General features: G+C 40.4%; 1 protein-coding gene across 2 annotated transcripts in view; it reads right to left on the bottom strand.

Moving 5' to 3' along the window:
- KCNH5 (potassium voltage-gated channel subfamily H member 5) overlaps window positions 1-22,648 on the bottom strand; it is a 157,166-nt gene that overhangs the window by 111,937 nt on the left and 22,581 nt on the right. For both annotated transcript variants that reach the window (XM_068148930.1, XM_068148928.1), the window contains exons 3-5: window positions 21,347-21,453; window positions 16,952-17,080; window positions 641-756 (exon numbers count right to left, since the gene is read on the bottom strand). In XM_068148930.1, the coding sequence (XP_068005031.1) occupies window positions 641-756; window positions 16,952-17,080; window positions 21,347-21,453 (352 nt within the window). The remainder of the gene's footprint in view (window positions 1-640; window positions 757-16,951; window positions 17,081-21,346; window positions 21,454-22,648) is intronic.

Raw genomic sequence — 22,648 nt, 5'->3', positions numbered from 1 at the left:
AGTTAATCTAAAGGCACTCACTTGTTGCACCATCTGCACTGTGAAAGACATGTTTACAACTTGGCAAAGAGTTCATTTCATCAGTTCTGAAGAAAGAACAATTATGATCAGAATACTGCAGAAATTACTTGAGGAAAAAGTCAAGATTAAGATATATATGTAGTCAGTGTGCCCAGGGACCCAGACAGGGACACTTCCAAAGAGTTTCTCAAACAGTCCCATTTTCCTGGGAGAGTGAGCAACCATCCACAGAGCTCAAGGACATCAAGTCTGGTTCCATGTCATTGTGAGAGTGCACAGAAGAACACACAGACCCCAGTTTAAGCAACAATGAACAAACTGAGAACTGCACCCACAGAAATAGGACCATGTAAGTAAAAGTGACCTGTGACGGCTGTTTCATGACTGAAAGAACATGAATTTATTGCAGAAATGTGGATTTGGCACAGACTGCTGCTTAAGGGCAGGAGAGACTGGAAAAAAAAACCAACCAAGTAAACAAACAAAAAAAACCAAAACAACAAAGCTGGGAAAGATTTTTTCTCTAAAAATATTATTTATTTACAGGAATAAGCTTTTTATTTCCTCCCATCTCTTTCTGCTGTACAAAAGGAAGCAGGCTGGTGCCTGTCCCACTTACTTCGGCTAAGCGCGAGTGTTTGTGCACCACCTCAGCCTTGTTCATCGGTGTCAACTGCTGCAGGACACTCCGGCTGTTTGTCAGGGCCCGTGTCAATCGAGCAAACTTTGTCCAACCTGCCAGGAAAGAAGGAAATCTGTGTGTCAGAAGTACTCAGACCTTATTCATTGCTAGTAAGTCTCCTGTGTGTTTACTGGTGCCAAGTCTCAGACTCGAACAGGTTTTTTTCTAAATTCCTGCACAGAACAGCTGCAGGCTTAAAGACCTTGCAAAAGAGGAAAAATACCACTGCTTTAAGGCAACCACGAGTAAATCTTAGTAAAAATCAAAATGCTCTGGCTTGTTCTTTCTTCTGCCTTTTGGAGACATTGCGTTAGAGGGATCACATTGAGCTTTCAGCCTCCTGGGGAGTTACTCGTCTGCTGAAATTTAATTCTAAGCCAATGAAGTTAATGCAAAGGCTTCCTAAGTCTGCAAATCCTGCTGAAGGAAAATCTTCCCCAGCTACAGAAAGACTCCTGCTGATTGCAGGCCACTGGAGCAGCCCCAAAAGTCTGATCCTTGAGTCATTACTGTTTCTTGCCCCAACTAGACTTCAGGAAGAAAATGAAAACTCTAAAAAAAAAAAACCCAACAAAAAAAAAAATATATATATATATATATAAAAAACCCCAACCAAACTACCCACCAAAAAAAACCCCAGTGAAATTCAGAGCTTCATCAACAGCAATGCTTCAGACTGAAAATGAAATCATTACAACTTTAAAGACAGATTAAGCACTATATTTTAAATGGCATTGAGGAACACATTTAGCTTTTACAATAATGATAAACAGGTGCCTTAGTGGTAGCTTGAGACCCACACACTGGGCCACCCCTGGGGACTTTTTCTGCAGCCTTCAGAAAGGAGCAATCAGAGTCTGTTACTGACAGCAGCACAGATCCAGGAACATGTCATCAAGCTACTCCTGCTGGAAAAATGCCTAATCGTGACAGCTGGCATGGATGCATAGATGGATGGGGTAGATCAGTGGTAGGAAAGAAAACTCCAGGGGCTTAAGCAGCGGTAGTGTCTTGCTGTTAAGCAAGAAAAGTGAAAATGCAGGTATCTGCAGGAAGAAAATGCCTCTCCAGAAGCTCTGAGGGAGATGCTCAACATTCAGTTCAGCCAGGTATAATTTGATACTTTACTACAGGAGTGTGTACAAAATATCAATCAAATTACGGTCAGGAAAGGGGTTCAGGAGAAGGTTTACTTTAATTTGAATGGTGAGTAGCTGAAAATTGGGGAAATGTCACATCTGAGCAAGGAAACACAACATTTCTTCTATGTTAGCTTGGTTTATTTTTAAGTGCCTGTTGTCTGATAGGAGTCAGGGACTTGGAAAGTTAAGAGAAGCTCTGGGCGAGATAAATGACAAGCAGAGAACAGAACAGACAATAACACCTCAAGAAAAAAATAATTTACAGTTTGGCTTTGTAATTTACCACGTATGTATCACATTCGTGCAAATGCAAATCCACGGCTCGTCATTCAGCAATTAGATCCAAGTATCTTCATACATCCCTAGCACAGCACAAAGAAATTGTGTCTTGCTATTTATACATGACCTCAAAAACACACATTAAAAAAATGCACTGAGAAATGGTAAAAAATAGCATATAAATTATTTTATTAACTTTTCAAATATCAACCTTACAAGTGAACTTTGGATATGTCTCCTGATCCTCAAGCTTACAAGGATATTCAATTAGGAACATGAACTTTCTAAATTAAACAAGGTTAAGAGAGACTGCAGGGATCCAAGTATGAACTATTAGTTTCCAGAAAAAAAATTCTTGTGCTTTTCTTTTCCTAATTGTCTACAAAATTGTGGCAGACAGCTTCAAGACAAAAGTCAGAACTGCTCTTTATCTTTCTTAGCCAGTGGTTTCAAAGAGCCGGTGAGCATGGTAACGGCATCGTGACAGCTCTGCCCCGACATTTCTCATAATTGCTGGAGGCCACAGTGCATCCAGATGATTGCTTCTGGCATGCTGTAACCACACAGCAAGTACTAGGGAAAAAGAGTAGCTCTTTTCTGGGAAGGTGGTTACACATCTCCAGACCCTGGGAAGGTACTTAAACACATAGGCACACACTCAGTTTCCTCTTCTCCTGGAAAGACAATATGCAGTGGTCCATGGGGGCAAATTCAGGCCAGCCTCCAAGCTTTAATTTGTCACTCTGCCCCACAGAGGTGATAACACAAGAGTGATGAAAAGTGCTCAAGAAAGCCAAAACTGCCACAGCCAAACTGTTGGATTCAGTCCCAAATGCCCTCATTTGTCACTTACCAGCTTTGTCAGCTATGACAACTATGACAGGAACCTCATGAAGTTTAACAACAATCACACAGTCCTCTACCTAATACATTCACCAATATATACTGGAGCCACCCAGGTGGCAAGTGGCTTGGCAGAAAAGAACCTGGGGGTCTTACTGGACCAGGATGAACATGAGCCAGCAATGTGCTTGCTCTGCAAAGAAGGTGAATGTTATTCTTGTCTTCATTAGACAAAGTATTGCAAGCAGCACTGATCAGGTTAGTAGCTGGAGTGCTGTGTCCAGTTCTGGACTCCCTAGTACATGAGAGACATGGACATACTGAAAAGAACCCAACAAAAGGCTACAAAGATGATTAAAGGACTGGAGGAGCATCTCTCCTCTGAGGAAAGGCTGAGAGAGCTGAGATCATTCAGGCTGAAGAGAAGACTTGGAGAGCAGGGAGTAGATCTTATTAATGTCTTTAAATACCTGAAGGGAAGGTGCAAAGAGGACAGAGTCAAGCTCTTTCCAGTGGTGCCCCGTGACAGGGCCAGAGGAAATGGGCACAAAATGAAACACAAGAGGGAATGTCTCAGCGGCAAGAAACACTGTTTTATTGTGACCAAGCACCAAGCACTAGACCAGAGATGTTGTGGAGTCTCCACCCTTGGAAATATTCAAAAGCTATATGGACAAGGTTCTGGGCAACCAATTGTAGCAGGCCCTAATCAAGCAGAGTGGTTGGACAAGATGACCTCCAGAGGTCCTTTCCAACCTCAACTATTCTGTGATTCTGTGACCCTTCTGATGGCTGATGGTTAATCATTCAGGGTTTATTTTATTCCCTGAGGTTTAGGGCATTGATCTGTACAGTAATTAGATGAGGATTTGGAGAACAGTCTGTAGCTGGCAATCACAGGAGACTGCTTCATGTACTTTCTAGAAATCCTTTTCTATAGTGCTTCAAAGGCCAAGAGATCCCCCCACAAAAAAAAAACCAACCACCCAAAATAACCCCACCAAAACCAACCCCACCAAAAACATGGGTTTAAAAAAAATCTCTCTCCCTTTATAAAAACAAAACTGATAAGAAACTCCTTGTTATCATTTAGGTAAGAAAAACATCTGTTCTCCATTAATCACAAACACAGAAGGCCTAGGGAAATTGGGGAAGGAATATCGCCAGGAGGTGGAGGAGTAAGACACATACCAAACAGCAGCAATACTTCTGCTGTAGAATAAAATTTTAAAAGAGGAATTATGACTTTTTTGAATACTCCCTTTCCACCTTTCACAGCAAAGTGATGTGAAAAAAAGAAGTCACACATTTCAGCATTCCAGGTTACCAATCTCCTCATCTGGTCTGATCTCTTTTCACAGGGTAAACCATTTCATTGTGTTCCTTCCTTAACCATGACCAAAGCTTTGCTTTGTGTTAGAGCCAACTTTTTTTTGGGGGGGAAAAACCCAAACAAACAAAATCCCACCACCACCACTACCTTTCAGCCTTATTTAGAGGCCACATTTTCACATTTCTTTCTGCCCTCTGAACCCCATGCTTTTGGACATTGGAAGTACAGAACAGACTAACACAATTTCTTTCTAATTCAGCACAAAGTCCAGCATTATTCTGCCTGCTCCAATCTATCCATCTGCAATAGTGTAAAAAAGTACCAAGTTCTTTTGTTTGCTATTTACAACCCATGCAAATTAAAAACACAGCAACAGCAAGATGCTGGGGTCTGAGTGGGAAGGTGAAAATGTATACAGGCTGCCTTGTGTCTGAAATAATCTGTACAGGGTACATGTCTCTGTTTCTTGACCTTGTTGTAGACTAGATAAATTCTGAATTATATTTAAAACCAATGTGTAAGTTTAAATAAACCAGGAAAAATTTGCATAGCTGCTTACTGATGTCAATGTTTCTTCAAATGATTCTCTCCTTTCTTTTCTTCTACAGCCAGAGGCTTGAAAAGGATTGTATTGTATCCCATGTATTAGTGACTGCCTGTCCTCACAGATATTTTCAGTTTGGAAGGAGTAAAGGAGTGGCACAAATAGAAGGTGCGAGGGGGAAATAAAAACCAAACAAACAAAAACAACAACAAAAACTACTCATGAGAAAAAGCAACAATTTTCATGGTCTCTTCAGCTCAGCTTGATTGTGTCTCTCTTCCACAGCACTATTTGAAAAATAATACCCTGAACTTGTACCATTGCACTCAAGTTCTTGGAAACAAAGGTAGCATCATCAGATCACACATCAAACCAGGACAGCAGCTGCTTCTCCCTACAAGAAGTTAAACTGGGTATCTCAGAGGAAAGTTAAATGGCACAAAAAATTCCGGAGTAACATATACATATAACAATTGTTTCCCTGTCTCTCTCCAATTACTTTTTGATTCATGGACAAAACCAGATGAATTTGTACCCCTGCTTTTAAAAAATACCCTTGATGTTTGCATTCAATAATGACCAAAAAAAGGGGCCCATTCTTAAACAGGAGCCTAGCAAAATATTTCCTTGTTCCAGCCTGATCTAGTGTGGGGTGTCCCTGCCCATGGCAGGGGGGTTGGAACTAGATGATCCTTGTGGTCCCTTCCAACCCTGAATGAAACTATGAAACTATGAAACTATCCATTACTCAAAATTCCTGCATTCTCAGTAAGCTGAAGATGCAGGTTTAACAACACCATACAGTTAGGAAAATATGACCTGAAGGAGGCAATCATGCTGACAGACAGGAACTAAATTGGTCTTTGCCTTGGCCTAGCTGTAATGCTGTCTTTCCAAGCATGCAACATTTTTCCTCCTCCATGCATTATAGTCACAATTCACTATCTTACTTCCACATAATTTTCTCCATGTGGCTTGTTCTAACTAGGACTGCCAATTTGACAGTCCTCTGAATATGGGACGGACTGAGTTGTTAATAACTAGGTGGCATGCTTCACAAAAGGTCTGAGCCAAGAGTTCAAAAAAGGAGTAAGAAATTAATTTTTATTTATTTACTTGTTATTTCTTTCAAACCTTAAAGATGAGTTGCAGCTGCTAATGTTGTGTGAGGATGTCAGAGGGAGTGCAGAAACACAAAAGGGAGGTAAGCAACAGTCAAACAGTAGACAAAGCGCCTGAACACCTCCTCAGAAGCAGAAAAGCTCTCCAGATGGGTCTAAGACACTCACTGAAGACTCCCTAGGTTCATAAACCACTAAAGAAAGTATTTGGTTTCTAAGGAAGAAAAATTATTTCCAGACTAGAACTTGATGCTATCATCCCTCCACCATCAGAAATTCCAAGCTATCTTACTCAAAACCTTTTATTCACTATAGCTTGTGCTTTTCCATCAGCTACTCCTCCAACAATAGTACTATTACACACATACACGTTTCTTCCTGAGATCCTGAATCAACCACTCTGTTTTATACTGGACATCTGGGATGGGAACAGCTCTTCGGCTGTCTCCTAACAGCTCCACTACTACGCTCACTGCTTACTCTATGTTCAGGGACCTTCTGCAAACTGCTCTCCTGTATTGCCACAGCGAACTCGCTCCCTGCCCCTCTGGTCACCAATCTCCTTCCCATAAATACACCCTGCAGCTTGATCCCATACTTAAATACTCATCCATCTCTAACATCCGCTTCCCCAAGCAGAAGTGATGCTGGAAACAACAGGTCAGAATCACTGTCTCCTAATGGCTATCTAGAGACAAAATCTTCACATCTCTCTAATTTCTCCTGAGGTCACAAAGCAGCCAGGGAATTGGTTAGGCTCCACAAACAATCGGTGCTCTCACACTATGAAGTAGCAAGCCTTGGCACCTGTTACACACTGACACTCCAGTGAAGGTGCTGAGTCAGACCTGGGCAGTTCCCTCTGTCAGAAGTCCTTGTGCAGGCATAGGTTAATAAGTGAAAAAACTTTGGCTCTTGCTCCACTAGTGCTTAAGCCCCCTTCCCCATATAAACTTTAGCAGCCGATTGCTTCCAAAGACAATGTTTTAAATTGTAAGTATCTGCAAGTGAGAAAACCATTCAAATCCTCCCCATAATTTAATTAGGAGTTGAAAATTTACAATCTATATGACTGAATTTGCATACAGGTCCAAATAAAGATTCACCCAGCTAGATAGCAGCCACACTATAAAAAACTGTCATTAAAATCTCTAGTTCATAAACTATATTGTGCTATTTTAAAGCTACATTTACACATCAGATTTTATGAAGAGTTTAAAAATCTCAAGGCAAGATGTTAATGTTCTGAAAAATCTACACCTAACTAGTTCCCCCTAATAAAACATAACTGTAGCTCTACTGGGTTGCAATTAACCTTTTGTCAAGGTTTGTCCAGGTCTTAAAAGGATCAGAAATGATGAAGGTTTTTAAGTGGGTCTGAGGAAACTATCCAATACTTTAGACTGTAGTGAAAACAATTCTGCTTCCAAGAATAATCATCTGTTAAAAAACAAACAAACAAACAAAACAACCAAATTAAAAAAAAAATCAAACAACAAACAAATAAACAAAAAAAAAAAAAAAACACACCACAAAGGGTAATTGGAGCAATGATGGTGCTGATTCCTGCTTGAAGGACTCTTAACAGCACCAGACCGTGGGTAGATCATTCTCCCTCTCTCACTGTGGAGCATGAAACAGCATACAGAATGCTTAAATAATACTTACACTGTGACTTTCCCACAAAACCAAAGAGTAGCACCCCTCAGAAATAGGCAGTCTGGAATTCAATTGATACCGTGGATCATCCTTTTGCATCAATAGTTAGCATCTAGAAATCTTAACAATTTCTAAACATTCAGGCAGTAAGATCATTGCAATGGCTGTCTATTTGCTCTTTATTGCAGGTAAAGTATGGCTAAAAGAGCTCATTATCTCTTCCAAAAACTTAATCATCCTGGGTTTTGAAAGAAAGGGATAAAAGGCATTACTGAATAAACAGCGTAATGGTCAAGCAAAGCTCAATCACTCCCATGATGTGCTAAAACTATTTACAGACTGAAGAGTCCATTCAATGTAATTCAGAATGCTAGGATAAATTTCCCAGTTTGAAATTCTATGCTTCCCACTGCCTGATAATACACTGCACCATAATAGACTGCACTCTTGGGATAGCTTTTACGTCTGACCTGTGTCCTTGCTCAATGTTGTATTCCTACTTATCATCCACCCACTGCAGATACTAGGGAACTCAAAACACATGAAGAATCACTGGGCAATCTTGGGCATATTACTTTACCTCTCTCAGCTTCAGTTTCATCCCCTTAAAATGAAGATAATGACCTACTTTGCAAGCCATTTTGGGTCCTACTAATGAAAAGCGCTAGGATTTATACACCACTAGACTATATTTGGTACATAATGTATTTTTACATTTAATTCTGAAATAGCTGTGAATTTACAGTGTACAACTTCTTAAATTTCATGTTTCTGCAACAAAAGCTGAATTTTTTTTTACACATATATAAGGCCACCAAAGACTTGTTTCCCATAAATATATTGAAACATATAGAAATGTTAGGGAGAAAAAAAATAAGTAAATGTATGTCAGTCAAATGGCTTTCAGGAGCTTGTCAGATAGCAAAATGGTACCATTCAAACACAAAAGGACTACACCAGCCAAGGGCTCAGAGTCTAAATGAAGGCAGCTGCTAGAAATGAAAAAGCAACACATGATAAAGCACACCAGAATGAGAAGAGAGAATGAACAAGTCAGTATGTGAATGAGAAATTATGGCTTATAAGAATGGACATGGAAAACTAAAGACATATGGGGGAAATCCCCCTCTGTCTATATTTATTACAGAAACAACAAAGTTTTTAAAGAACTCCCAGATTTAAACCAAAAGAATGTATGCACCTGTAAGTACAGAAAGGGCAAACAGACTAACCCAAGTAATTACACGTTGCTCAGCTTGATCTCAGCACCACGCAAAATGTGAGTAAAGATGATCTGACTTTCAATAGGCTTAATTAAAAAAAAAATAAAATAAAAAAAGGAAAGAAAGGTAATGAGTGGTTGTCAATACAGAATGTTGTAAAATGCCCCACAATGTTAATTTCATTATTCAATAAGAGTATAAATTTGGTTCAGGAAGACAGCCAAATGCCTTGACAGAAAAAGCTGCAAGCCAAATGCAACAGCCAGCCAGAGCTGCAGCAGCTGTATGATGTACCAGAAAGGCACAAGCCAGGGCAGCCGCTTGTACCACTGCTCTTGCTGGGGCTGGACAGCAAAATGGACTGTTGACATGATGACAGCTTCAGCAGCCTCCCCTGGTTTGCTCCCACCTGCAGCCAAGCACCCAACCCTGCCAAATCAGCACAGCCACAGCGCTAATAAGATAATATCACCTCATCTTGCTGCTCCATTTGAAATCACCCAAGGGCCATGGGCTGTCCAAGTCCATTTGCATGGTAATCTTCACTCATCTGACACTCTTGAGAAAATACTGAGACTACAAAGTCCAGCAAATTACAGGTTAAATGCATTAAAAACTTGCTATGTCACAGGTATTAAGGAGTAGTAGAAAGTAGTAAAAAAATTACTACTGATAGCCTTCTATATCCCAGTGGACAGGTCCCCTGCTATTCAGTGATTTTTCTCTATGGTTTGAAAGTCATTATAGATGACTGATAAAATGCTCAGATGACATGAAGATTAGAGGCTGTTAAACAGTAGTGAGGGCAGCCACGCAGGATGATGTGCTTGATAACTGGGCATGTCCCATTAATATGTGTTTTAAATGGGAATCAGATATCTAGGCAAAAGCAATGCAAATTGTGTCTCCAGCACAGGAGGGGCAAACATCCCCACAAAGGACAGTTCTGAAGAGGATCCAGAGGTCTTACTAGATGAGCACTTCACACTGTTGTTTGCTGGGGGGGGGGGGGGGGGGGGGGGAAATCACCTGTGGTAGTTTTAGGCTATGCCTTTAAAATTTTTCACAGATCTTGAACAGAAAGTAGTAAAAGATAAATAACTCACTATTCGGTGTAAAAAGGAAGATAAGGATAGTTCTAAACAATCCCATTGAAGACATAAGGGACTTAAGCTGGCTTCTTGCTTCTTCACTCTGGGAGATACTAACTGGCTTTACTGACCTTGACTTTTGTGGTGATTGGCATTACCTTCTCTTCTCTGTCTCTTGTCCCTTTTATGCACGGGGGGGGTAAGAGGGGGCAGGGAGGGAGAAGCTATTAGCTTGTACTGTTCATTAGTTGTAAATGCCTGTAAATATTGTAAATACTGTATATTTTGCACATACTCATTGCATTTCATTGTAGATTGTAGCTTTGCTTGTAAATACAGCTTTCATTTGCTTCCAACTGAGCTGGTCTGGCAAATTTAATGTTGGGGGAAATTTCAACCCACCGCACACCTACTCTTGGATAAACAACAGTCACACCCAGGCTTGGAGAAGCTGAGTAATGGGCAATAGTGACAAGTTCGCTGTGACTCCACTTGGCTACAATACTGGCTGAGAAGCTGGGAGGCTGAAATTTATGCCACCATGTCTTCATCGCTACTGCAGCCAATGAGCTGGATTAAAGTGCAGCTAAAAATGTCTCTACCATCAACACGCATCCAAATTCAAGCTAGACAGAGACATCCAAATCCAGGCTCAACTAATTTGCTTTATCAAAAGAAGGTGGAGTGATGACTTGATTATATGTGTGAGTGTCTTAATGAGACTTCTAGCATAGCAGAAAAAATGCACAAGAATATGCCACTGCAAGAAGATGAAGCCAGGTTAATTTAAATATGACACATTTAAAGCCAAAAGTGTATGAAAAAAGTGTAAAAAAACAGAACATGAAGGAGTGTAGTGGATCCTCGGTTTCTTCAGACTTCTAAATCAACACAGGGTGTTTGTCTGGAGGGCATAGTTTAGTTACACACAACTTTGTGGGTTTAGCAAAGGAGTGACTTAGTGAAATGTAACATCCTGTGATACACAGATTAGACTCCTAAACTTTTCAACTCTACCATATTTATGCTTATTGTTATATATATATGGCTTATGAGTGTTCAGTTTTCTACATGAAAAGTTTATCCATCTACAAACAGTTACTGCCTTAAAGATCAACTTCTAGTTTAATTCAGTCTCTCACAGGGTTAGATTTTATTTCAACAGGATTTCCTTTTCATTGCACATTGAACCTCTGGAAATTTACAAACAGTTGACATGCATTGTGGGCTGCTGATGGAGCATACTAAGGCCTCAAAAGGCAATATCAGATTCAGAAAAGTACCTGACTTCTGTGAAGGAAACTGAACAGCCCTGGACAAGGAAATTCTCTTTATCATAGTCAGTCTCTGGCAGCAGAAAAGCAATTAAGGGAAGTGGGAGATAGAAATAAGGCTTCAGAGCATCACCCCTAGGAGTGAGAAAACAATCACCTCTCAGCAGCTGTTCAGCCTTTATAGTCTTCTAAAAGTGCAATCAGCAAGTCACTAGAGACAATAACAGGGATGCTTGTCCTGCAGGAACAGGAGCAGAGAGACCTCAGAAGGTCTTCCTGGTTACCAGCATGCTGTGGCAAACCAAAATGGAAGGTTTCAAATACCAAGAGACTGTATATTAGCAACATTACTCTGTTGTCTATTCTTGACACTGAAAGCCCACCTGGTGTCCTGGCAAATGACCACTTCTCTTGTCATCCCCTACAAAGCCCTTTCTCAAGGCTCAGGTGTCCCTGCATGCTGCACTCCTGATCCAGGAGAGAATGGAGTGATGCAGGTATCTCCTTGGTCTCCTAAGGCTCTGGGGAGTGAAACTGTGAAGATCAGAGCAGTAGAAAACAGCACCAGAACAAGTAGGTCTCTATAGCACCAAGACCCTTGTTATTATAGCCATGGAAAGGCGCAACAAAAACATGGCAAGGATACCCAAATTCTGACCTGTTAAATTACTGTTATGGATTACTGTCAAGGTGATGTAGGCAACAGGGTACACAGCTAAAGGTAGAAACCTCATTTTCATGCTCTAATCCCTCCACCTACTTCTTCTATTATCACCAGGATTGATACTCCCTCAATGAAAAAAGTTCCCATGTGCAACTAGTTATATATGCTTAATAACTTGCACTTATTAAAGATAAAAAAGGATCAGAATTATAGGCTTAGTGAGGATTAGCAAGCATAAATGCATATTTCTGCAACTACTACACTTTTTATAGCCCTGCCACACTCTGAGATAGAGTTTTATCATTATATAGAGTTATATAACCATAAAGAGTTACATCATTCGAGGCATTACAGCATTGTCCCAGACAGTCTTGATTATCAAAGTCTGGGTCTATCAAGTGAAAAAATAAATAAATAAAATCCCAACTTCACAACACTGCTGTGCCATCTCCTGATCCCATCTGTTAACAGCACAGGGTCCTGAGTTGTAGGGGCCTCATTTAATGCAATCCTAATTCAGCATCCCATCAATATTCACAGGAACTTCCCAATGAATTCCAGCAGGTGACAAGGCTGATATTTCACTCAAAAGTGAGAATCCTAAGCAAAAAAAAAGTCCAAGTTTACCTAAAGGCCACATTTTTTTCGTCACTGATGATAACAAAGGGAATAAAGCCATTGCATAACTCAGGGAAACTGCTATTAGCCAAGTCTCTTTTTCTACCCTTAAACTTTCAGCTCAGTATGATTTACAGCACTCTTAGCTTCAAATGGTGTTAACATTCAAGTGCCCCCATCTGCCCTTCTAATAGGTAAGGCCCAGGAAAACAGCTTCCTTTTTTTCTGTCAGATAAACATAAGATTATTACCACTATATGTCTTTGGAGGGACTGCAAGTCTTCAGATGTTTTTTAAAGGTCATTGGGTAACAACAGAATAAAAGCACAGCAAGTTGATAAAAGCATCCAACTGTGATGCTACAATGGTACAAACATTCTATAAAAAAAGAGTCTGTGGGGTTTATTCTGTAAAAGAAAATATATAATACTGTCTTTCATATCTTTGTAATGGTCTTCCACCTCTGCTGTGCAAGGCATTCAGCCAGGACACCTTGGGATCTGGCCATCCAGCACCACAGGTAGCAACCTACTGCTTGGTACTGAACTGAGAATGCTCTTATTGCTAATGAGAAGCAGGAGGAAAAAGGAGAGACCAGACAAAGATAGTACAACTCTTCACCATAAAATAAAGCATTGGCCCACTGACCACAAAATACAGCCATAATTTCCTGTGACATCTCCTGCCCCATCACTAATTCTTACTCTGCTTCTTCCACATTTTCAACCACAACAACTCAAGCAGCCACTGACTCAGGGCACTACAAACCATAAATCAAGTCGACAAATAGTTTTCTCCTTACCCTCCAGACCTGCACAATTGCTAGTGGTGTCTTCACACAGGAATGAACGTATCAACCAAGTGGCTGACGCTTCCTTCCATCGTCATCTCCACTGCTTCTATTTGAGATGGTGGTGTATTTTACATTTTTGCATGGTTAGACACTTTTTAAGTAAGTTTCCATTTACAAGGATACAACAGTACTTTTTTGGTCATGGTGATATTTTCTATACATCACAGACCTCCCACACATTACCCTGCAATAATAGATACCAGCATGGGTAACAGGAAAACAAGTCACTCAAATCTTTAGTGTCAGACTGCCTGTATCCTCTCAGAAAATAAGGGGCTTGATCTCTGCCTCCATATTTTATTAGAGCAAGGTAGCTTTTTAAATATCACATTTCTCCAGTCTTGGTTTTAGTCCAGTAAGTTTTGACAGCTTTCTGGACTGCAACAAATTCACAGTCTCCTGGGTGACCCAGGAAAAAATTTCATTACTTTCACTCCCTTCTGCAAATAAAATCTGCTCCTCCTCCTTCCCCTTCTGACAGCATTAGCACACAGCAAACAGTCAGCACACAGGTGAGCAGAGACATCTGCCGCAGTGCCCCAGACCTCTCTAACTCCCTTGGCATACACAGGGCTAGTCCCACTGATGTCAACTATTTTTTTTTTTGTACTGAGTCTGTAAACAAGCATGGGTTTGAGCTCATATTGGGAGAAAAAAAAAAAAATCCCACATCTCCCTTGCCATGTGCTTTGTAGTAAGACAACAGATTTTTGTTTTGGTTTGTTTTTTTTACTATTTGTATGTCTTCTTGTCACAATATGACAAGCTCCTCAACAGTTTCTGAACAGGTCTGCATCCTCAGCACTGGGGCACCACTCCCTGTCCCCCAAAACTGCTGCTCCTTTGCAAGATCTACACAAGATGCCAACTCCATTGCAGGCACTGCAAGCAGATCTGGCAGACACAACCATTATTTCCAGGAGCCACCCTGCAGCGTAGATACACCCATGTTATGATTTATATATCAAATCCTTGTACCTCGTAGGAGTGTGATACACTGAAGCTTCACAACAAAGCAACATACCTTCCAACAGTGCAGAATGTATTGGTATAGAGAGATTATTGCATAATGGCATCAATATTTTATTTCTATTGAATTTTTTATCTCAAATTTACTGCTTCCATAAGTAATATACAGCAACTCATCTGCAACATAGTTACCTATGTATTATGTATTGCACGGTCCTGGCTGAATTTCTGAAGAAAAATCATTCTTTTAAAAAGAAAAAGGGGGGGAAATAGCCCTTTCAATGACAAATCCCAGCACTCAACAGCAGTATTTTACTCAAATGCTTTCCACAAAAGTTTAAAAAATCTCCACTAAATTTTAAGGCATATGTTTACCTATCTCATAATTCAAAAAGAAAGCAGCCTGACAGCTTCTAAGCACATTGTAATGTTATCGGCCAGGACAATGAATTATGCATCTCTCTCAGTACTAAGTGACAAAACAACTGTGATCCCAGCACCAAGGGATCCCACAGATCCACCCAGCTGAGACACTAAGGGTAATGCAACAGTGCTGTTTTCCCATTCTTGTAGTAAAATGGTGCAAATATTTGATTTTTTTTGTATGTATATGGAGAATATGAAAGATGAGCTCTAATTTATGCAAAAGCAGAAGAAAATTTGGGTCAGTGGTTTACAGTTATGGAGTTTGTTGGACATACTGATCAATGTTAATCAATACTTAATCAAAGCAGGCCATGCAAATTCTTAAATACTCCAATTATACACCTTAAAGTTACTCAAGAGATGTGGCTGTGCTGCCTTCTGTGATGTTTTGTTTTGTGGGGGTGCTTTAAAATGTGACTTTGACAGAAGCAAGCACTCTTTAAATATGCAGTCAAACCTGTCTGGCTGCTGACAATAATATTTTGCAGCATTCATAGTTCCTGCCATTATAACTAATGGTACCCTTCACTGGAGAGCAGCAGTACACAAGTTACACACCTCACAGCTATTCCTCTTTCCCATAGGAACATATATTTCTCCTATAATGGATTCCAGGTGAATTCTGCTCCTCCTCAGTCACAAGATAGAGAAGGGAAAAGATCAGCACCCTAGCACATCCCTGCCTCCCCAGGGAAGGCAGGAAAGTAGGAACCTCCCAGGCAGAGAAACCAAAACCGTTCATAATTTCTGCTTTTGGGAGACACTTTCAATTCATCTTCTGTCTTGCCATAACCACCTCACTCCTCCTGCAACAAATCACTGCAGAAGCTGGAGCATAGCCAGGGAAACAGGCACATTGGTTGTTGGCTCATAGGGCCATAGAATATTTGGGGTCAGAAGAAACCTTTAAAGGTCATCTAGTCCAACACCCTTGCAGTCAGCAGGGACATCTTCAACTAGATCAGGTTGCTCAGAGTCCTGTCAAAGTCCTTTCAATTAAATGACATTCATCCTAAAATATTCAGATTACTTCCAGGCAGAATAATTTAAAGTTATGGAGCTGAAAGTGAAATAAAGGAAAATCTGCAGTTTGCTAACTAAATTGTAGAGTTAGTAAAGCTTATGATGATTGTGAAGGTACTCTGATACCAGGATCTTAACCAGGATCTTATGACTTTACAGCTTACATTCTTTAGACAGAAAAATTGTCATACTTGATGTTAGCCCAAAAAGAGGCCCTTCATGTTACTTTAAGCCTGCCTTTATAAACCTGCTTTTCAGTTACCCAAATACATACAGTATTATCTAAATCATGAGAAATGACATTAAATCCTGTTTGCAATCAAACACCACCAAGTTTATTCTAAGACAGCTTAGAGCACACATGGCTCTCAGTGAGAAATCAAGCCTTTTCCAAGCATGAAGAGAAAAATATTCATGGATTTAATCATCAAAGGCAATTTCTAAGGGCAGATGAGATGTGGATGCTGCAGCACAAATGCCCTTCTTTATCTAAGTCCAATAAACATGATCCTGATACAAAACACATCTTACAACCAAACCACAAGACACTGCTAGATCCTCCACGCAGTTCCCCACCAATTCTCTCTTGCACAAGGCTACAGATCTGGCCATGGTTTGTTAGGTGACAAGGGCACGATACATTTCAACAAGCACCATCACATACAGGTGTTAAGTTATAACATTCATTGCCATGCAGTCATCATAGCCAACCGGCAATAAAGGGCACAAACAGGCTCTCTCTTTCACATTTCATATCCAAGAGTGAGAAATGGAAGAAATGCTAACATCTCAGCACAAAGGAGATGAAGTGTTGTTTTTTTTTCCCAAAACCTTCTTTTTGGAAGTCCCCTAGGAGAAAAATCTCCCAAAACAACACAACATTAAAATGACTGAAACCTGTAATTATTAGCAAATGCCAGTTGTAGTGAAGAAGACACGAAATTACAAAAAGATAGAAAGGCTTGTGACTCCAACAAAACATTGTTAAGGAATACTTACTTGTGATGATTTTTATCTTTTATTTTTAAGCAACAATTTAGCAGACTGGCATTGAAAGTCTGACAGGTCACAAAACATTTCCTGAATTCAAAATCTAGATCACAGGCACGATGTGTCCCTGTCACAGGACTGAGCTTAAGCATGTACTTCATCATTTACAAGAAATAATAGCATATTCCATATTTACCTTTTGTTGAATCATCTTCAATTGGTTGTTTGAATAAAGTGATATCCTTAAAAGTGCACAAGAATAAAACCACTTTTTCGTGTTCATTTCTTATAGGTGCAATTTGCATGTAGAACCAAACCGGGGTTCCTGAAGCAGAGAAAAATGTGACATTAGACTGTGGTATAGCACGCACACAGAATAATTCATCATATAGATCTTGTTATAATAACACACATGTAGTTTAGGAGCACGTCTCAATATTTATACATCTTCCAGATCTTTCATTTTTACCTTCTCAACAGAAAAGAACATATTTTTGCTTTCACAGCTTCATTAATGTAATTAGATTATTAGTGGAGACAGGAGGTTTTATAAATCTCCATTCTGAAATGAACTATACTACTCTTCCCTTCTTGCTCAGTTTTTCCCCCAGAATGTCTCACAAACTTAGTGCCATCAAGGTAGGAGAAAAAAATGGATGGATGCTACTTTTGCTGCATGTAACATGAAACTATTGAGTCCAAAAGTGGAGTACACAGTGAAATGTTCCAAATTTCATGCTACTCTATTATTCAAGTAGACTTAAGCTAATCCAAACATAGACATGTCTTATCAGGACAAATCAGGAGATCTCATCTCCTTTTTGTGTTTCAGGTCATACCCTCCACCTCCTCATTTTCCTGTCAAGCAGAGCATTCTCCCTGTGCAGTTATCTCTATTTAGCTTTTGAAATAAATACAAAATATTTTTCATATCCTACCACTTATCAAGCAAACAGTCAAAAAATGCCTACAGTGATAGAGTGGTTATCATGGCTTTTGGTAAATCCTCACTGGTCACACTAGGGCTCCCACAGGTGCTCAGGAGCTGAAACTGGTGTTTCTTCCTCCTAGGCTGAAACACACATGGCAGGTCCCCATGTACATGCAGGTCTTCTCTGTAAGGTGCAACATCCTACCTCCTAAAATACATTAAGCAATTTCCTTAGAAACACCCTGTTTGTCAGCTAAGACATGTATCTCAGGGATGCTTTTCATTCAGCAAAGCCCCATGTCCATAGTTGCATCCCCTCCCTCCTAAACTTGCACCTACACACAGTGCACTAGCCTTCACAGTCAGATAATTACCTTTGGGATTTGATGTGCTTTCAGACAGTTGATACAACAGGTTTTCTCCTGATCTGCCTGAATGCCAACCTGAGACCTGATACATTGAGACAAGCCGCTTGCCCACTGTTACCCGCAGGGACCCTGGCCCCCTCAAATCTTCTCTAATGCACCACATCTGGGAGTTGTGCCAGGAACGGTGGGATAGATGCCCAGAGGGCAATGAAACCCATTTGGACTAGGACTACTGTGGGGATGATTAAAATCCACAAGGGTTAATAACAAAATTCATCATTATTGAATTGGGATTAAACCAGGAACTGACTAGCAGTAAACAAGAGAAATGGGAGAGATGGGGGACTGCTTTTCACAATAATTCCAAAGCCACTATGCTGATCATTTGATTATTTCAATTCTCAGTTGCTAACCCAAGATAAAAGACATCTTCATAACTTCTAAAGCAGCAGCTCTCTGGAGTAATACTCTACTTGAACTTATACCTGGCAATTCATCAGCACCCTTTGAAAAGTTCTGAAGGTAAGTAGAGAAAACAACCTGTGTAACAGCACTGATAAAAATCAAAGACAGATATTTGTGCATGCCTAACATGGCTGATGTAAAGTTAGGTGGGTAAAGCTGAGAGTATGTGTGAAGGAATGCAGTAAAGGAGAAGAAAGTTGTAGCAAACTTTCAGGTCTGAACCTGAAACCTGCAGGTGGGTTAAAATGCCACAGAGGTATATGAAGCCTGCAGTCATATGGCTGCTGCTAGATAACATCAGCTCTTAAAGATGATCTCTGTGACAAAGGAAAGGATGGGAAAGCAACCTGAAAATCTCTGAATTTCTCCTTGCCAAAAGAGTAAAGGAGGGTGAGGGGGGAAAAAACGTTGTGCCACATCATTAAAAATACACAGCACATCTGGACCTGCAGTTTGAAAATGTAGATGGGAGGATGGTCTGAGAGCATTGCAAGCTTCATGCAGTCTTTGCAGGTGATAAACACATGTCCTTCCACAGAGTAACTGCCTACATTATTCCTTTATCTGCTCCAATATTCAGCCTGAAGGATAAGCAAGCAGTCTCTTGAAGAACCTTTTTTTGTAAGGCTCAGAGTATGACAAATGTAAGGAAAGCCTGGACAAACCAGCTGCTGAACTGGAGCCAAAAGGTGAGCCTATTAATGTAAGCAAGAATTCGAAGCTGGCCTTTGGGTGACAGAGAAGGAAGCTGGCAACAGATGTTACAGATGGGAACTGACTCAAGCCTGAAAAGAAATATGAGTAATTTTCCATAAAGTCCTTCTGTAATCCTGTATAAGTTACGGAGCATAAGCTTGGAGATCTGGGCAAAGGTGAAGATTTTATTAAGACAACCGCAGCTCAATACATTTTTGAAGCATCACTAAGCTCCAGCAGACAATCCACAACCCAAAGCAAAAAACCAACTGGCTTGTTACACAGAAGTCACAAAAGGGTGGCTTGCCTTTTTTTTTTTTTTTTTTAATGCTTAAATAAAATAGAAAGTATTTCAGTTTGGGACAGGCCCATGCTAAAGCAGAAGCTGCCAGACCATTTAATGAAAGCAGTCAAGCTCAGAAAGAGCACTAGGTCTTTGGAAAGCACATGGACATGGGACACAGCAGCGCTGGGCACCACCACTTCCAAAGATGCCCAACATGAGACTGTCCTGGGAAATTCTCCCAATGTGAGGGAGCGTCCAGGTGACCTGCACAGGAAACAGGCAGAGAAGCATAAAATCTAGAGAACAGACACATCCATATGCTGAGGAACCAAAAAGAGGTCATTTGGAGGGTTTCCTCAGGTACCTGCATAAACAATTGAACTTTATAGATGCTTTTGCTTCTCTTTTTAATTAAAGCATTAGCTAAAATGCTTTGGAGCAGGCAGAACTGGAAAAATGTAAAGATATTTCCTACTGTTTAAGTTGCACATATAGGAAGATTTAGTCTGAAAAGGGAAAATGGAAGCAAAGCATAACGCATGTGACTTTGTTTCAAGATGACAAGGTATCCAGGATGTTCTCTTCAATGTCATGAAAGGTTTTTGTGAGCATGCAGTGAAACAGAGCAATCAGGCACAATTAGCTCTTCCCTGAGGTAAACTGCTACCTTATCTCTCTGCCACAGCATATGAGGGAAACCTCCAGTCTCAGCCCAGCATGGTCTTCCATATCAGCACCAATGTTCAGCCATAGGGGAGCATGGCCTTAGCTACTACTGCACTCCAGGGAGCTGAACCAGGGGGAAAGCTCCACAGTCCCTCAGGACCTGCACCCTGTACTGTGCACTGAAAATCACACTGAAAAGATCTCCTCCATCAAGATTAATCTTCGCAATCTTGACGTGGCCACTGACTCGGTCAACTAGAAGCATTCTAATCCGGGTACAGGAATCAGCTTTTCTGGAGCACGTTTGATCTGACAGGTGATGACTGGATATCTATCTTGGGAAGATGGCCTGTGCCAACAGAGGAGGCTGCTCATCTCCACTGACAGCAGCAGGAATTTCAACCACCAGCCAAGGATAGATGTCCGCACTCCACAAGCCCGGTGTGAGACCACACAACAGCACAGGTTTCATTTGGTATGTATTCTCCTCCTTCTCCAGACTGAGAATACAAAAATGTAATTTTAACTCTGCTATTCCTTGCTACTTCACTATCTCATTAGTAAGGCAGAAGTGGTACTACCCACATACATAGCAAGACAAAAAAATGCCACTGGCACGACTCAGAGTTGAGGCAAGATGAAGAAATCTTCTCTCGTTCTGGCAACCTCCTGTAAATGTAATGCTACATTAAGTTAGAAAATTCCCTGGTTTTCTAATTAATCCCTGTGTTATGTGCCAAATTTATTACTCTCACCAGAGCTCATACGTGTTGCTTTACACACCACAAAGGTATCTCAACACTGCTGGGAGAATCCACTCTTGGCAATTAGGGTCTGAGTTCTCACTTGTGGAAACATAGGGGTATTCCCTGAGGGATGTGGGGGGTACCTCATTCAGGATTTCCTTTCACTTAACCCAGTCAGTTTCCCCTTAGGGAAACAACCCTCAAAACTGAATATATTTTGTAAAGGAGTCAGACTAGAGACAGCAGGGAACAACCACTGTTCTTGACAATCTGAAAAAAAGAGCTCTCTCCTTGAGCTATGGCAACCAAAATAGCCATTTCTTCTCCAAACCTTGCCTGCAAATTTACCCACAAGTGAAAATGAAAGTTTAGTCTATTATACACTCTCAATATGTTTATCTCTCCCAAAACCACACACAAATTATATACATACTGTTCTTCTTGTAGAGGAGAATTTCAAAGCAATTTGACTCATAGTTGTCAAAAGTTTGTCTGACTTTTTCAATGGTCTTCTTGTCTGTCAGTTCACCATACATAAAACTGAAAAAGAAAAAAAAAAGTTTCTCTTTTTTCTACACAATTAATAACTTTGTTACAGTCACCTTAAATCACATAAGCATTGGAGTTAACTATTGTCATTTACAAAGTTTAATTATGATTTAACCCACCTGGATGCATTCCTGTGTACTGTACTCTAGGCGATACTGTTCTGGCATGGGAGTTGGACTAGGTGAGGTCCCTCCCAACCCCTAACATTCTGCCATTTACACTTAATTACAGCAAATTAATCTACTGTAAAGTTCTGTTAAGTGTGGTTTTGAGCCTATCTTTGAAGATATGTGGTTGGAAAAAGAGCTGATAGCCTACAAAGCCACTATTGCAACAGCTGCAGGTCATGAGAATATTGCTGTCAAAACAGAGATAACTGAACAAAACCCCTAAAGCCTTCCAAATTTTGTTCAATCCTCTTGAAAAGGCTTCTGGAGGAGGAATAAAAGCTACTCCAGGTAAAGGCTGTTGGCTCAACTGATAGCTACAAATCTAATCTTGTCAAGATGTTTCCGGAACAACAAGATAATTGGAATCCTTTTACTAAATACTGATTACAACAGGAGGGAGGATTTAAGCAATCAGAAGTGATGAGTGTAATTCTCTAGAAATGCAGCACAGAAAGCAATTGTATGAGGTGTCTCAGTGTAGTTACACCTACTACCAAACATAACCAAATTCACCCTAATTTTCCTTACTGTATCCTGCATTACTTTACTATTTCAGTGAAAATACAGAAAATATTGAAATGCTTTTGGAAGCTCACCCCTCTCCCGACTGAGAATACAAAAATGTAATTTTAACTCTGCTATTCCTTGCTACTTCACCATCTCATCTCTGAATTCTTTTCCAGCTCAGATTTTCAGCTGGTGCAAGCAAACCCAGACCCCTGACCTTACTTTTGAAGGCCTTTGTAAGGAAACAGCCAGGCTACTAGTGTCATTCTGCTCTGTGTTAAAAACAAGCAAAGATTGCTCTGTGCAAATCCCAATTACAGAACTGAAGTAAAATGGAACATGGGATAAAAGCTTTCAGACACTTGAATGAATATACTTTTAATTGATCCCTTTTTCCCCCTCTATTTTCTTTGTTCACAAACAGTTGGAGCTTCAGCTGAAACCTATGGCAGACAACCCTGAAAAAGAAAAAGCTGTCAGTGCCTCTGTGGTTTCAATACAGCTTCTCT

This window comes from Melanerpes formicivorus, unplaced genomic scaffold (genome assembly GCF_026170545.1).
Source record: "Melanerpes formicivorus ecotype bairdi unplaced genomic scaffold, bMelFor1.0.p_v2 SCAF_17, whole genome shotgun sequence".
Classification (NCBI taxonomy): domain Eukaryota; kingdom Metazoa; phylum Chordata; class Aves; order Piciformes; family Picidae; genus Melanerpes; species Melanerpes formicivorus.
Note: the sequence above shows the minus strand (reverse complement) of the source record. Positions and strands in the feature narration are given on the sequence as shown.